The sequence below is a fragment of the Caretta caretta genome, chromosome 8 (genome assembly GCF_965140235.1).
Source record: "Caretta caretta isolate rCarCar2 chromosome 8, rCarCar1.hap1, whole genome shotgun sequence".
Taxonomy (NCBI): domain Eukaryota; kingdom Metazoa; phylum Chordata; order Testudines; family Cheloniidae; genus Caretta; species Caretta caretta.
This window is the reverse complement of record NC_134213.1, coordinates 13,691,388-13,708,727: the sequence shown is the minus strand read 5'-3', so window position 1 is coordinate 13,708,727 and position 17,340 is coordinate 13,691,388. Positions and strand designations below refer to the sequence as shown.

At 40.3% G+C, this 17,340-nt stretch overlaps 1 protein-coding gene across 1 annotated transcript in view; it reads right to left on the bottom strand.

Annotated features, from left to right (window-relative positions):
- Positions 1 to 17,340, bottom strand: part of FSTL4 (follistatin like 4) — an 865,477-nt gene that overhangs the window by 448,614 nt on the left and 399,523 nt on the right. Inside the window, 1 exon segment of the mRNA XM_048861817.2 lies at positions 4,390 to 4,423. Within this exon segment, the coding sequence (XP_048717774.2) occupies positions 4,390 to 4,423 (34 nt within the window).

Genomic DNA, 17,340 nt, shown 5'->3' with positions numbered 1-17,340 from the left:
GCTTTCCACAGAAAATGTAATTTCTTAGTTGAAAAACGGAACCTCAGAGATCAAAGAAAAATTTCCACCAAGAACTATTTGGAAATGTCAAAAAGTTTGCTTTGCTTTATGGAACTAAATCAAAATTTCATTTCAGTTCGACATAAACAATGTCCTTCTGAGCAACCATAGTGCCTCACTGGAGCTGTCATTCAGCTATCCCCTGCCCCATTCTCCTCCTTGGGGTTGGCTCCCCAGATGGACTACATCTCACATGATGCACTATGCCATTTGACTCCCATCACAGAGGCTCAATGGGACAGGAGACCATGGTGGAATTTTCCAAATAGAAATTCAGTTTTCAGCCCAAAAATTCAATTTTAATTTTTTTGCCAAAAAGTTGAAGTTTTCCACAGGACATTTTTTTTCCCAGACAGCTCTAGTTTTGAGATCCTCAGATAAAAGCCATTGTGTCAGTGCAAATGGTCATTATACAACAGACCTAAATCTCAGATTGGATCATCCTATTTCTTAATACAGACATATAATAAATGTTTCTATGCAAGGCAGAAATCCTATTCTTTTAACACTTTTCATGTCCTATTCTAATGCCATTTTTCCTCATTGTTTTACAAACACTATTACAGGACAAACTGTTTTATTCAGGAACAGCTGAAGGGATTTTCTGGAAAGGAAGACATTGAATAACATATGTGGAAGCACTGAATAAAAATGTCCATCGAGTTTAGAAAATCCTTTCACATTTTTCTGTGATCAGATATATATCATCTGCCATTCCTGGTAACATTCAATTCTTGACTTCTGTGCTGTTTGTAATTCTACAAACATACTTTGATTACAGATAGGCTGAATTACCCCAGAACTGGAGAATCACTTTACGTAGACGGTTTGTATTGCAGTCCGACATTCTGGGCAATTCACGTTGACAGATCATATTCATGGCACTGAGACTGGCTTGGAGAAAATGAATGTGACGCACCAAAACATGCTTGTGACCAGAAATACTTATCGGGCCTTATTCTAGACTGCCATGTTCCTCATGTAACCATTTACACATGTGTAAAGTGGGCATAAAACACTACCATAATTATTTAGGAGCATTTTACACCTACTTTGCCCAGTGTAAATGACCACAAAAGATGCAAGGCAGTGGTGAACCAGACTTAAGTAAAACTGACAGGGCCAATAACAATAAGAGAACTGTAGACAATATTAACTGATATTCAGGGGAGAGGGGGATTTCCAAAAGCACTTAAATAACTTAGAAGCCTAAGTCCCACAGTTTTCTAAGTGATTTGAGTCTAAATCTCAATGATTTTCAGTGAGACTACGTCTCCTGAGTCCCTTTTGAAAATGGTGGTTAGGGTCCTAAATTACTTAGGGCCAGATTTTTAAAGGTATTCAGGCACCAAGTATGATTTTTCAAAAGCACCAATGCACCTAACACTCTTTGAAGTCAGTGGGAATTAGGGCCTAGAAGCTTTTGAAAATACCACTCCGTGCCGAAATACCTTTAAAAATCCGGCGCTTAGGCAATTTTGAAAGTTTTACTCATGGCCTTTATTTTCATAAGCACAGAACTGAATTATTACATTAATAGACATCTAGCAGCTAATACCTGCATCCTCAATAAACAATGGGCATAAAACTGTGGTTCAGTGATTTTAAGTAGTAAAACTGCCCCAGAAAAACAAACAAACAGAAAATGGCTGAACCTTATACCTTGTTGGCCTGAATTTAAAAAAGAATAATATATGGTTTACTAAGGGGTTAATTTCAAAGCACATAACCTCAGATTTTTTTAGGGTGATCTCATATTCAGCACTGACTCAAAATTGTCAGTCAAGCGAACAGACAGTTTTGTTTGGGCAACAGCATACCTTCTTTGGCAGTTTTGGTACTTTATATCTATATGGATAAATAGCAACAGAACTGGAAGTGCAGTTATACTGTTACCCAATGTGTTGTGAGGTAATATGAGTTATATGAGTAAATGTCTTCAACCATCTCACAGAGTTATGTAAAACCTCCATCTGCCTAAGAGATGTTATTGTCAAGTCTGAGATTTTCAAAAGTGCTCCGTGTTGGGCTAATTCTGGTCCCACTTAAATCAATGTTAAAACTCTCATTGACTTCAGCGGAAACAGAGTTAGGCCAATGGTGTGCACTTTTGAAAATTCCTTCCTAAGGAATTTCAATCACCTATGATTTATGGGTACCTGATATAACTTGATATCTTGATTTTTTTTTAAAGGAGCGATACACTTTTTAGCAAGTTAACTCTGGAGTGCCAGCTACTCTTGAGGCAGGTACATGCACCTCAGTCAATCAGAGTTCTCCTTTAACAATGGTCATATAACAAAAATACATCATAAAGTCTCTCTACTGTCTGAGTTTGACCTACTTCCTCGGGAACCTACAGAACTCCTTCTTATACAAACCTACTGCAAATTAAAACAAGAGCTCAATATTTGCCCAGATGGCAACATACATTTTAAATTGACCTTTTATTATCCAACATACAATAAAACCCATGATGGTTTACAGCCTGCTTCTCAGAATTCTGTATGTCTGGAGCAATTAAAGAAGCTAAGGAAATGAAATTAGGGAATTTATTAATCTGTTTAATGGATGACTGTTACCCACTTCACATTATACCAAAACAGATTAGGCAGGTGACTGAGAGATCCAGAAAACATCTGCTAAACAAAATCAAAATTAATGATAAACAGAATGAGTTCTTTGATAGCTGATTTTCCTCCATCTGTCTATAACAATAAAAGAGCTGCTAGAGACAGCTGCCAATTAGTTGCTAATTCAAAAACCCTTTTAGGAAGTGGGATCTGAGCTCAAGTTGCAGTACAGCGGCATGACTCTTTTATTTAACATTTATGTACCTTTGAACAAACTTGCTAATTGCTGTAGTTGTTATTACCCATTTGGTGATGGCCTTCCCCCATCACACTCTTCCTTCTCTCCTGGAGTTTATAGCCACTGGCTGTATCCATGCACTTGTGGATGCATGTTAAAAAAATCTAGTGATTATCCATCAGTATCTCCTGATGGCGTTCTCCCTTTCTTTTTTAAACCCTGGATGGTCTTTATTCACAAAGCAAACATATAATTGTCTGTGACATCTTGTTGACGGTCTGGAGAGGCAGCTGACAAGAAGTAATTAAACTGGCCACTCATTGCATCCATTGTGGTTCCCCCTTTCACTGCTAAAGCTCAGAATGATGTTACCAGTTCAGGTAAAATGCCAGTTTTAAAAACACCTGTATAGATGGATTTTAGCGATTACAATAAGTAACCTGCTCACAGACCTAATACTCTGATGTGTGCCATTTAGTATCACAGTTTTGACCAAATCCTGAACCAAAGAGAGAGAGAGAGAGAGAGAGAGAGAGACTGCATCTGTGGCAGTACAGGGAAGGCAAAGCATCAAATGTTCCATCTTTACTTCTAACCATCTTCATCCCAACCTTAAAATTTTCTCTTCCCCTCTTATACAACTGGGCCACCTCCCCAGGCAATATTTACAAAACATCCTCCTCCTTTACTGTTCCAAAACCGCTCTAAGCTATCAGGTACCTTCATGTGTTGCTTCCAACTAGTTCGCTCATGGGGAATATTCTAGCATCACGATTTGGGTTAAAAAACCCAGACCCCTATATACAGATATCTTTTTGAGAAATACATTAAAATGGCAACTTACAAGAGCAACAAGGATAACAGGATTTTCAATTTCATTTCAGTAAAGTATAATGGGATTTATTCATAGAATTTAAAGTACCTTTAATTGAATAGATAAAAGGCATTACAGAGAGCTACCGTGTATATACATGGTACCTTTTTGCCAGCTCATGGGAAGATGGATATTTACTTGTCCTAATTATTCATAAAGATGATGTCCACAGCAAGCTTGAGATCAATGCCCACCTCTGTTATTTTCAAGCCTGCCTTAGTGGGAGTACCTCAAACACTGACATTCTCTTCCTGCAATAGAGATTCTCAGAGCACCATTCTGCAGTGGATTTGGGCCAAGTAATTCTTTTTTCTCCCTAGCAGATTTCAAAGTGTGAGTCTGAATCCCTAGTCAGCTAATGTGTTTATAAGTGACACTAGGAGGACAGAAACAAAAACAAAAACATCTCACACATCCCCAAGACTCTGTCATGCTACTTTGCATTGAATTATTTTTCCATGAAAACATCTGCAGGTGGGTTTTCATAAAATCTGACAGACAAATGTTATGAAGCAGGCTCTTGAAAATTTGGACAACAGTAGCCTCTTTCAAGTTTGTAGATTCACGTTTGTTTCAACATGCTACCTCAAGATCACTCAACAGTGACAAACAAATTGGAAAAGAAAAACCTATATTTTTCCTACCTTTTTTCCTTGTGGCTTCAAAGCCTCTCAATTCCTACAAGAAAAAAGAGATTTTTTTTAAGTATACAGGAATAGTTCATACGTAGCATAAAAACAGACCCACTAAAACATAGTCCCTGTCAGAGTGAAGTGCTTATGAGGCTTTAATCAATAACTAAACAGCTACAACTTCAAGTATTTAATGGATCAGTAGGTTATCCATCAGAGTCATCATTTTTGATCAAATTATAGTGAAAAGCATAAAACCTTAATTCAAATAAATATTTTTTTCCCTTTTGGGTTACAAGATCACAGGTCGAAGGGATTTTGTTATATTAACTATGTTGGTTTTACTTGTAAAACAGATACCAATCCTGGAAAGACTTATGTGCTTAGTTTTGAGGAAGTGAATAGGCCCAGATGAATTGACTGCATTACTCGTGTTTAGAAGTAAAGATGTGCTTAAGTCTTTGCAGGATCAGTGCTGTTGACAGCATCTCTTGCAAAACATTAATTACTGCCATTTCTAGTAAAGCAAGCTTTTTTATTTTAATTTGATGCCTACAGAACAGTCACCAAGAGACCTATATTCCCAGACTATATGCCATCTCTTGAATCTCAACCATAAGTAGGTGTGTAACCATAAGTAGGTGTAAAAAGAAAAGGAGGACTTGTGGCACCTTAGAGACTAACAAATTTATTTGAGCATAAGCTTTCATGAGCTACAGCTCACTTCATCGGATGCATTCAGTGGAAAATACAGTGGGGAGATTTATATACACAGAGAACATGAAACAATGGGTGTTACCATACACACTGGAAGGAGAGCGATCAGGTAAGGTGAGCTATTACCAGCAGGAGAGCGGGGGGAGGGGAGGGGAGGGGAGGGCGACCTTTTGTAGTGATAATCAAGGTGGGCTATTTCCAGCAGTTGAAGAGAACATAAGTAGGTGTGTGACAGACCATCTAATTTAAAGCTGAGCTAATAATTCATGACTACACACAAACATATTTTCATGAAAATTCCCAAATAAAATACCACCTCTAACAACCAATACCTGAGACTGAGGAACTGGGGAGGATGCTGAGAGAAACACAAGCTACATCCTTTATTTACAATGAGTAGGACTCACATGACTTTACTAGTAGCCCCACTGACCACAATGGGACTGCCCACCTGAGTAAAGGCTGCAGAATCAGGCCCATTGATTGTAACCTTAAAACACAAATAAAGCCAACTCACAGAGACCTGCCTGGCTCACTGCATGTTCTCATATGGTGATTTATCACTTACACTAGCAGAAAAAGCATATGGGTGTTCCCTTGAGACAGCAGAGATTAGTGCCAGATGCTGACTTCCACCAACTTGGAAGCTAAGATCTCAATCCTTGCTTTGTTGCACCTACTTGTGCAGTAAAATTAGTTTTTGATGATCCACCCTCAGATTTTGAGAGCTGGTTCTCCTCCCTCTTACATCTGCTGCTGTGCCCTTGGTTGCATAGACAGATCGTACATCTGAGTTCCTCAATCCTCAAACATAGGTTCAAAGTCCTCTGTTGTTACAGATGGTGGCCTCTCTAACCTCATTTCATTCCCTTAGCACTCACTGTTTGTATAAGTTTATTTATCTAAGCATGGAACTAAGCAAAGGTTTACTTCTCTTCTTCCTCTGAGAGTGAAGTAACACCTGGCCTCCCTAGATAACAAGAGTTTCATGCTCATATGATGCTTATTCTGTTTTCGTATGGACCTTATTATTTTAATTTTTAAAGTACCATGGTCTACATTTAGACAAAGCAAAGTAAAATATAGCACCATATAGCTAATGCCATGTCCACATATACCGACTACCAGATGCAGGCAGGGAACTCCTGCCATATGGTAAGATACCAAGAGAGTGCACTCTAAAAGTAAAAAGATGTTGAAACTGAGAGGAAAAACAACAGGGTATAGGAGTGATGACAGGTGACAGTTCCTACCAAGCTAAATCAAGACTTAAGATGTAGTGGACAACATTATTAACTACCTCAAACTAGTTAGCAGGAAAATTTAGCATTGGATCGAGTTACGTTATGTAACGAAGCCACACGGTACTATATTTAGTCATATATTAGATACACAGAACTTTTTACTGTAGATGATTTTGTGTCTTGTCTTCATCTATCTTAAGGGCATAAGAATTCCAAGTAGAGGTGGTTGAAAATTTTCTGACAAAACCAAGTTTCTTTGAAAAATGCTGATTTGTTGAACCAGAAATTTCTTGTGACAGTCAGTCAGGTTTGACAAACTTGCTGAGTCATGGACAGAATTCCCTGCCAGATCAACTGGCAGGCTATCAGGCAGCCTTGCCATGAAGGCTGCTCCAGGGCTGGGGACCCTGGCACATAGGGACCACAGTGCCAGATTAGCTAGTCACTCAGATTGAACCCAAGTCCTGAGTTTCAGCCAGCTCTAGTTCCATATTTGCTTATCAATTTATAGAGAGGAGGTCCCTTCTAGTGGGCCCAAATTTCTCCATCCTCTGTACAGAATTACACCATTGCGTTCACAGATTGACTTGGAAATTGGTGACACAACCAATATATCCTACCTACTCTGATCAGTGCAAAGCAATTGTTACCATTAACATATATGGATATGTACAGCCAGGAACAAATTCTTGTCTGGTGTCTAGTTGCTGTGTAGACATACCCCAAGTGACAGAAGCTCCTTGGCAAAGGGTCATTGGAAACAACTTCACTTCAGACCTGAAAAATTCATCTTGCAGGATATTTATCCATAAAGAGTAACATTAAGGTATCTACAGAAAGCACATAAATTGTCAAGACTCAATCATTGCAAGAAGTATGGAAAGATAATATATAAGGAATAACATATTCAAGTTGAACATATGCTTTATGGGCTTGGAGTGAAAATTAGTCACCAGGGTAATGTGTGTTGGAGATGACCCATTCAAGCAACAGGAGTTATTACCCCTCCCTAGTCAGCTGCTGATGTAATACGAGGTTCTATTGTCTAGTTTTGCTATACCCTGAACAGTCAATGGAAAACCATCAAAGAAATTTGCAAATGATCAAAAGCACTTGGAGGTGAAAAGGAACATAATAGCAGGCAGGAGATTGCCCTGGCTATGAACAAAGGCAAAAGGTTGTTTCAGTATAACAGAGTGTAGAGAAAGGCACTCAGTATTCATTCACTGAGGAAACCTCTTAAGGAGCAGGGGGGGTTCATGACTGTTTGGATTTTGGCCCTTGTGAAACCAGTTAGTTCTGAAACAGACTGAACTTGGGGATGGGGTGGATTAGTTTATTGTATAGGAAAGGAGACTATTGATAAGTGTACACTTATCATTTGCATTTTATTATTTTGTTTTGTGTTGTAACAATTTTCCTCCATCGGTTCTCTTTTATTTTTAGTTATATCTTCATTTTTTCTTATACAACCCTACTTTTCTTTCACTAAAAGTGCTCATGAATGCTGTGTGGTTTACAGAAGTGGTGGTTTAAGGTAAAACAGGTAAACTGGGTTGTGATACTGACAGATCAGCTCAGATCAGAGCCCTTGGGCAATTCACTGGTGGGTGAACTTCAAAGGAGTGTTAAAATACTATTTTGTACCTGGACAATTCACTTGTTAAAATGGATGTTAATTGTATTTGTCTTCATCTACCTACATCCTGTCTGATGTACACTAGTGTAACTAAATTAACCTGTTGTTGCTCTATCCTTTTTCATGTCCTGTAACTCTGTAATTACCTTTACATTATGTATACGACTCTACTTAATTAACATTACGTCAAAAGGCCTGTATTTAGTGTTTAGAAGTGAACTTAATTTATATGCAGATGATATGAACGCTAATGAAGAATTGTTCCTGGCTATCCCATTATGTACTCTGGTAACTGGATAACCTTAATTTAAAGTGTGTTAGTTTTAAGATAGGAAAGTACTGGATGTGAAAGCTTCATGAAAACTGGCAGTTACATAGACTGATTCAGGTGGAAACTTAGGATGTGAACCTTGTCCTTGTAGAAAACTGTATATGGCAGATCTGTGACCAATGCATTCACTTTTCCCACCCTCCCTAGCGGAGGTGATGGCCACTAAAAAAGCTACCTTTGCTGAAAGATGTAGAAGCAAACAAGGTATGAAGCTAAAGGTGTGAAAGGGGGATCCATGAGAGCAGGCAATACTGAATTCAAATCCCATAATGGTGCTGGATCCCTGATAGGCAGAAGCAATCTATCTAGCCCTTTCAGGTTGTGATAGGGTGAGTAAAAACAGTCATTGATTTGAGGGAGAAACTCTGAGATGGCCACCAGATGCACCCTAAAGAAACTAAGGGCTACACCTGACTCCTTAACATATAAAAGATAGTCCAGAATGTCTGAGTAGGTGACATATTGTGATAGGCTGCCCAGACAGAAAATTACGTCCGTTTCCACAGCTTTTGTGGGAGGTTTTCTGCTTTTAAGAGAACATTTCGGACTGCAGCTGAGCAGTGAGCCTCCTCTGTATTTTACCAGTGATGAACTATGCCATGTCATGCAGCATTTTAGGATTCAAGTGCAGTGCCCAGCTATGGTTCTCTGTGATGAGGTCTCTGGTTATTAGTAACAGCAAAGATTCTCAAGTCAACAGCTTGCATAGGTTGAATACTATGGCTGTCTTGGACAGGCTGGCACTATTAAGATCATTCTGCCATGATCTTGTTTCAGCTTGAGAATGACTGAGGATTAGAGGCACTGGTGGATGTCCATACAAATAGGTCCTTGTCCCATGGAAAAAGGAAAGCATTGGATATTGATCCAGGGACTGGAACTGACCCTGGAACTGAAGTGGAGACACTGAGTTGCCAACAGATCCGCAAGTGGAAAAATCTCTATGTGGAACACTGAGACTAAAATGACTGTGTTGAGGAGACTATTTGTGGTCTAAGTTGAAGGACCTGCTCAGACAATCTGCCAGACCATTTTGAACCCCACGACAAGTGAGACACCCTGAGAGTAACCAAGCTCTGAATGAATAAATTCCACAACTTGACTGTCTCCTGGCAGAATCTGTCTGACCTGACATGTTTGTTCCCGTAAAATACAGCTGTAGTGTTGTTGGCAAGCTCTTGGATGGCTTTCCCCTGAATGTGAGCCAGGCACTGCTGACATGCACGAACTATTGCTCATAACTCAAGAATGTTTATGTGCAACCTGGCCTCATGCACAGTTCACAACCCTTAACCCTAAAGACTCCCCAGATGCACTACCCACCCATGGCTGAAGCATCTGTCACCAACCTCAGAGGGGAGAAGTGGCAAAATAGGAGCTCACATGCAGACATCGTCTTGACTCATCCACCAGGTCAGAGACAGCAACAGGTGGGATGCACGCTAGCTTGTCCAGGTGGTGGATGTGGTAGACAGATCTGAGCCAACCTGTAACACTCTGTGGTGCAGCCTGGCATGAAGGGTCACATAGGTACATGCAGCCATGTGGCCTGTGAGCCTGAGGCAATTCCTCACAGTAGTCTGCATGTGATCCTTGATGGATACACAGGGGTTGTGTATAGTCTAAAATCTGGGAAAATGCAGAAGTGCTCTGGCAGAGGTCGAAGCCGGGACTATCCCGATGAATTCTATCCTTAGAAGAAGAGGCAAAACCATCCACTATTCTTGGTTTAATTTCAGGCCCAGAATGTTGAACAGTCAGTCTGATAGAAGGGATAATACTCCTACCTAGGCTGGTATTGAGGATGATATTTTGTCTCATGGTAGCCAGAGTGTAGAGACCCAAGGAATTCTAAGACTCCATGCATCTGAAGAAGTGGGTATTTTACCCACAAAAGCTAATGCCCAAATAAATGTTGTTAGTCTTTAAGGTCCACCAGACTCCTCGTTGTTTTTAAGGACTTCTAAACCATTTGAGTTCTTCCACATGTGCAAAGCCTCATCTGTTTTAGATGAGAACAAGGATAGGTTCTCAATTGTGCGTCATACCTCCACAGGAATCCCTGAGGACTACAACCAGGAAGAACAGTGCATAATTACTGCCTATGCCATGGCTGCAGAATCCGTTGTGTCCGAGGAGACCTGCCGAACTGATTGAGAGAAGAGGCAGCAACAAGGCACTGAAATCTGTTCTTTTGGAACCTTCCGGCAGTTTATTCCCAAATTGAGAGACTGCCTCCCAGGTAGAATAGTCATATCTTGACAACAGTGCATGATGATTGGCGATATGGAGCTGTAAATTTGCTGCAGAATAAATCTTTCTGCCAAAAAGATGTTCGCATCTTTTTCTTTAGGGTAGCCTTAGCTTGGTCCTGACAGTTTTCCTCCTTCACTGCAGCCACAATGAGGCGAACCTGAGCTAGGATGTAAGTCAAACAGTGCAAACCCCTGGGACAGAACCTGACCGCATTCCATTCCTTTGGAATGGAGAAAGGGGTTTGCCACAGTGCTTTGATGGGATGCATAATGGCATCATTTTTAGGCAGAGCTACCTTTCCTGCCACAGCAGGATGGAGAATATCAATCAGCTTTTGGGTATTCTCCTCCACTAGCACCATCTGAATGCCAAAAGCAGCTTTCATTCTCCAGAGAAGCTCTTGGTACACCTTAAAGTAATCTAGTACCGGGGAGGATGCCTCTGGTATCTGAGCCTTGTCAGCTGATGAGGATGCATGAAGAGGAGACCAGAGGAGAGTGCTCCTAAGGGTGGTCCTGTGGAACCAGGGTAGGGTCAAATCTGGTACTTGAAACACCATAGGCTGATCAGTACAAGTTCTCGGTACCATCAGAAGGCGGCTCCCTCCCAGGGACAAGATAGCAGCGATGTTTATCTGGATGCTGGGGACATCCAATCGGGCAAATGAAGGGGCTGATAAAATACTGAGCCCCAGGTATGTCTGGCCCAAACATCCCAAACCCTGTCTGTTCTCTTTTCAAACCTATACAGATGAGTATGGGAATGGGACTGGAAGAAAGCTCTGGACTCTTGGTATTGTGAAATCGAGAGTCTACCTTGGAGTCTGAATCCTACACCCTAGATTTCAAAGAGCTGACCTCTTATGTTTCCGAGGCCAGGATTGCTCTGAAGTCCCAATAATGGGGGATCTTCTTCAGCTCCTATCTGCAAGCAAAGCTTGGGAAGCACTCCAGAAAGGAGTCGTCAAAGAGCTTGCCTTGGATGACCAAAGGGGGGTTTCTAACGCTGGTCCATAGACAGTCTCCATCAGGATGTAGTAGAGGTGTTCCTCCCTCAGCTTCTTCATCTTGGGTCTGGAAGCTGTGAAAAATTTAGCACCTGTCTCTAATATGGCCTCACCTAAGCTCTTGAGACAGGACAAATGAGGGTCATTGACCAGTACAGGCTTTCTGAACCTAAGCAAGGTTTGAAACCTTGGTACCATGGTGTATGCTCCCCTAGGACCAGGTGAGGCCCATCTGACTGGGGGAAAGAAAACAAATTAAGAATACATTTTTTTAAATGAAATAAGAAATAAAGACACAAAAAGGAAAAAATATCAAATGTCAAATGATGGAAAATGAGTATCACTAGGAAGCAACCAAGTAGTGAAGAGTTTGTTCACAGTGAACACGTACGTTCTGACCACACACGGTAATAAGGAACTGAAGGAGCAGGGAGAGCTCCACCCTTTATTTCTTTGGCTTCAGAGCTGAGCAGCACAAATGTGGATGGGGCTGTCCCTGTACGTATTATGAGGGAAACCTCTCCAGCACCAGTGGACAGGCACGCACACACACCTACAGTGGAATGGACATATGCAAGCACTCGAAGAACTTCTTCTAGTTTAAATCCCTGGCACTTTGATTAAAGCTGTGACTATCTGAGACAATTAGAGACCACTCTAGTTACTAATGCAAACACATCTCTCTCTGTTGTTATCTTGTCCTCTGTCCTACTTGTCTATTTTTTCATCTCTCTAGTACTTAGGTAATATATGATAGTAAAATCTCTGGGGTAGGGGATGTCCTTACATTATTTGTTTGTATAATGCCTAGTACAATGCGCCGTAATTCCTGATTAGGGTTCTTAGGGATACCATAATAGAAACAACAAAATAATGATTTATCCCTCCTTTGGGGAATATTGTCCATATGCATCGAAGGATTAGATTTTTATCAGCAAATGTTGGTAAACAGCGATTTCACTGTAGGCACGCAAAACAATGAAAAAATATTTCCATCTATAATCATCAAAATTTACAGACAGGCAATGCAAGAAAAATACTGCTTGAGATCTTACAGAGGAAAATCCAGTGATTTAGACTTGATTTAGGCTTGCTACAAATGAACTAGGGAATGAATAGTATATCTTTTTTAAAAAGGTATGATTTGTTGATTTCAAGATATTTACTTTGTTAATATCACATGTCAAAAAACAGTTTGTGTTTTAACAGTTTATAAAGCTTAACTTTTTAAATCTCACTGTACACTGTCATTAAATAATTCTCACCCTCCCATAATTTCACAACTGTGAAAGTTTAGAGAGAGACACCTAAAAAAGTGCTTAAAAATAAACATTGATATTATCTGTCAAAACTATAAAAAACAAAAAACAAATTCTGCCAAGCCTGATTATCCAACATTCAAGCTGGACAGACTTCAAAAACAACAAAGTATGCTGAGGACTTCCAACTATTAAAGCTTCTAATCCCAAATCCTTTTTTATTCCCCCACCCCAGGCAAATGTTGCACTGAACCTTATGGGAAATTTGTTCAAATGAAGGCTACAGGATTTGGAGCTTTGTTAGTTATAGGTTGTGTGCAATGTATTCATTAGTATGTGGTAATTCCTTCGGTGACACCTTCTTCCTCTTCTGTGACACCCCTTGAACTTGAGTTTCCAACCTGAACAGATGCCACAGAGCTGTAGAATCTTGGCCGGGTTCCTTAAATAATAATCCTCAATAAGACTAAAGGACTGGTTGGAAACTTCAAGTGCACTGTTAGAAACAGATTATTCACCAGCAACCACACACCACACAACAGAACCACTAACCCAGGAACCTATCCTTGCAACAAAGCCCGTTGCCAACTCTGTCCACATATCTATTCAGGGGACACCATCATGGGGCCTAATCACATCAGCCACACTATCAGAGGCTCGTTCACCTGCACATCTACCAATGTGATATATGCCATCATGTGCCAGCAATGCCCCTCTGCCACAAGTGGATGGGTAATTACACAAAGTAAAACTATTTCCCCATGTTTATCCTCCCCTCCCCCGTTCCTCAGACATTCTTGTCAACTGCTGGAAATGGCCCACCTTGATTATCACTTCAAAAGGTTCCCCTGCCCCCCCCCCCCCCCCCCCCCCCCGCTCTCCTGCTGGTAATAACTCACCTTAAGTGGTCTCTCTGGTTACAGTGTGTATGGTAACATCCATTGTTTCATGTGCTCTATGTATATAAATCTCCCCACTGTATTTTCCACTGAATGCATCTGATGAAGTGAGCTGTAGCTCACGAAAGCTTATGCTCTAATAAATTTGTTAGTCTCTAAGATGCCACAAGTACTCCTTTTTTCTTTCTGAGATTATCCTCAGTATCATTAACTAGAGTGAAGGGAAATGTAAATAAAACTAAGAGTTGACAAGGCTCATCTAACCCCAGGCCAAAGTAGAAAAAACAGCTATGTTTGGATATTTTCTTATAATATAATTCTCAACAGACATAACCTGTGTGATCAAGAGGGATGTCTAAAATGGCAGCCAGGATTAGGATAAGACATTTTAAGCATTTATTCTGTTCATACAGTGAAGTTCTGAAATATGTAGACAGTTACACTCCCAGGGGCCTCTCAATGCTTTCCCCAATATTGCTGTTTGAGAGATGAGGCACAAGGTAGAAAGATCACAGATACATTCCTATATCATTCAGTCTGTGTACATATAGTATGTGCAAAAATGAAAAGCGCTTTTAACCTTACCCTGGAGCCCCGTCTTTTAACAAGTTGTTTGAATTCTTCATAGTTTAAAGGTTTAGCGACTAATAGTAATACAACCATTACATTGATCAAAATAAAATGAAGACATGAAGCATTTAGAAAGGTCAATTCCCTTTCACCCACTCTTTTTGGTATATCAGTAAAAACATAGGCTCTGTGAAGTTTACATGGAAGCTCCTTTTCTTCTTGTAACATATTGGCCCTTTAAACGACAGCTCTGATTGAACCTAATATTAAACAAACAAAATGCAGGTGAAAATATGTGGTGGAAAAGCAATAGGAAAATGTGACATCATACTTCAATCCATCATTCCTCGTTAACTACTAGAACAAGGGTGCTTTATGTTTTCAAAAAGCTTGAGTTAAATCATCTCTTTCTATAGAGAAACCACAACACAAGAAAAACTAAGGCAAAAATTGAGCCTGGTTAATAGGTAGGGCTTGGACGGAGACCACAGGCTTTTGCCACTGCTGGATGGGGAGAGAGGCTTTGGAAGGTTTTCAGTGTTTGTGTTGGTGAAGCCACAGCGGGGCCAGTGTTCAAGTTTATCTTATTTGCCTGCTGGGTGACCTCAGGCAACCCACTTTTCCTTGTGCCCCAGCAAAATGTAAATGGAGACTGTGATGCTGACAGGCAGGTGCCAGCCCATGTGAGATCCTCAGGACAATTCACTGGCATGTGAATATCAAAGGAGATGTAGACTGTATGGTTTTCATCTGCCTGTATCCCATAGTTTGCTATTACATTACTAGTACATTATGTATATCCTATAATTAAATAACCCTAGATTAAAGGTGTTAGAACTTTGTGAAAATTAATGGAATATTACTTGTATCGTTCTCACTTATCTATTGCTATGTAACAGTGGGTATTTGCATTATGTATATCTCTGTAGCTACATTACTCATCAAAGAAGATGCTAACTTCAAAGCAAGGGCCATTGAGTTCACAATGGAAATTCACAGACTCATTCTGCATTCCTTGTGCACAGCCAACAAAGAAAGGCCCACATGGGTACAGAAGCTGTCAGCTAGCTTTTTGTGTGAGGAAGATATAAAAGGTGGATTCAAAGAAAGATCCTTCATCTCTGAACTGTTTGGACACTGACAGGGAACTGTTCCAGATGCTATGCGGAGACCCCCCAAGTTACTCTGGGTGACCCTGAGAGACATTTGGAAAACTAGAAGATTACTACATCTCGGCTATCATTTTGGACTTGCAAACTTTACCTCACCTGTCAGCACTTTAACCTCTCAATAACTCATTTCTTTTTCTTAGCTAACAAATCCTTAGTTTACTAGAAAACTGGCTACCGGTGTTGTTTTCGGTGTAAAATCCAGAGTACCAATTGCTTTGGGACAAGTGATTGTTCCTTTGGGATTGGGAGTAACATGAGGTGGTGTAATTTTTGGTTTTAAATAACCTTTTATCACAAAGTTCAGTTTGTCTGGGTGGCAAGATTGGCTGGAGCATCTAGGGAGACTGTCTGTGACTGGTATAGTGATCCAGCAGTTCACATTTGTTACTCGATTGGTGAAATCTAATGACAGAATATACCATCAGTTAGGGGTGTCTGTCCTTGTTTTCTAACAGTCTGCCCGGAGACACAACTGAGTGCCTGAGCCTCTCCTTACAGCATGACAAAGACAATCACATTTCCTTTGTAAAGCATATTAACATCTATCGATGAAAAGCCCTAGGTAAAAGAGCTAGGTACCATTATATATAATAGATTATTAAATCTCATCAGGGAACATCACCAATAAGGCTAGTTTAAATGGTTGAAAGCCTTGTACCTGTTGCGTCCAGAGGTACATAATTATAGCAGACATATTCTAATCTCAGGTTTCAGAGTAGCAGCCGTGTTAGTCTGTATTCGCAAAAAGAAAAGGAGTACTTGTGGCACCTTAGAGACTAACAAATTTATTTGAGCATAAGCTTTTGTGAGCTACAGCTTACTTCATCGGACGCATTCAGTGGAAAATACAGTGGGGAGATTTATATACATAGAGAACATGAAACAATGGGTGTTACCATACACACTGTAACCAGAGTGATCACTTAAGGTGAGCTATCACCAGCAGGAGAGTGGGGGGGGGGGGAAGGGACGGGGGACTTTTGTAGTGATAATCAAGGTGGGCCATTTCCAGCAGTTGACAAGAATGTCTGAGGACCACTGGGGATGGGGGGGGATAAACATGGGGAAATAGTTTTACTTTGTGTAATGACCCATCCACTCCCAGTCTCTGTTCAAGCCTAAATTAATTGTATCCAGTTTGCAAACTAATTCCAATTCAGCAGTCTCTCGTTGGAGTCTGTTTTTGAAGTTTTTTTGTTGAAGAATTGCCACTTTTAGGTCTGTAATCGAGTGACCAAAGAGATTGAAGGGTTCTCCAACTGGTTTTTGAATGTTATAATTCTTGACGTCTGATTTGTGTCCATTTATTCTTTTACGTAGAGACTGTCCAGTTTGGTCAATGTACATGGCAGAGGGGTACTGCTGGCACATATCACATTGGTAGATGTGCAGGTGAACGAGCCTCTGACAGTGTGGCTGATGTGATTGGACCCTATGATGGTGTCCCCTGAATAGATATGTGGACACAGTTGGCAACGGGCTTTGTTTCTAATCTCAGTTACTCTAAGGTCCACAAAGTCAGATGAGTCACAAAGGTGTAACTGAGATCAGACCTTAGGTGTTCAACCAGCTCCTTATAAAAGAAGCACTTCAGCTCTCTTTAAAGAATTTTTTATTGTTCCTCTTAAGTAAAAGCACAATGAAGTTTGATAATATACTAGTGCAGAACCAAACTACTTTGACAGAAATGACACTAAAGTACTTGGATGCATAGCCTGAGGAAGAATAATTTTCCACAGAAGCTGTAAAGCAGATGGTTATAAATGAGCCTTATTTCATGGGCATCATTTAATGACTGCAAATTTCTTTAACTAAAAATGTAATTTTATCAAAGCATAAATCATATGTTTTGAAGAGGGAATTCGCTTCA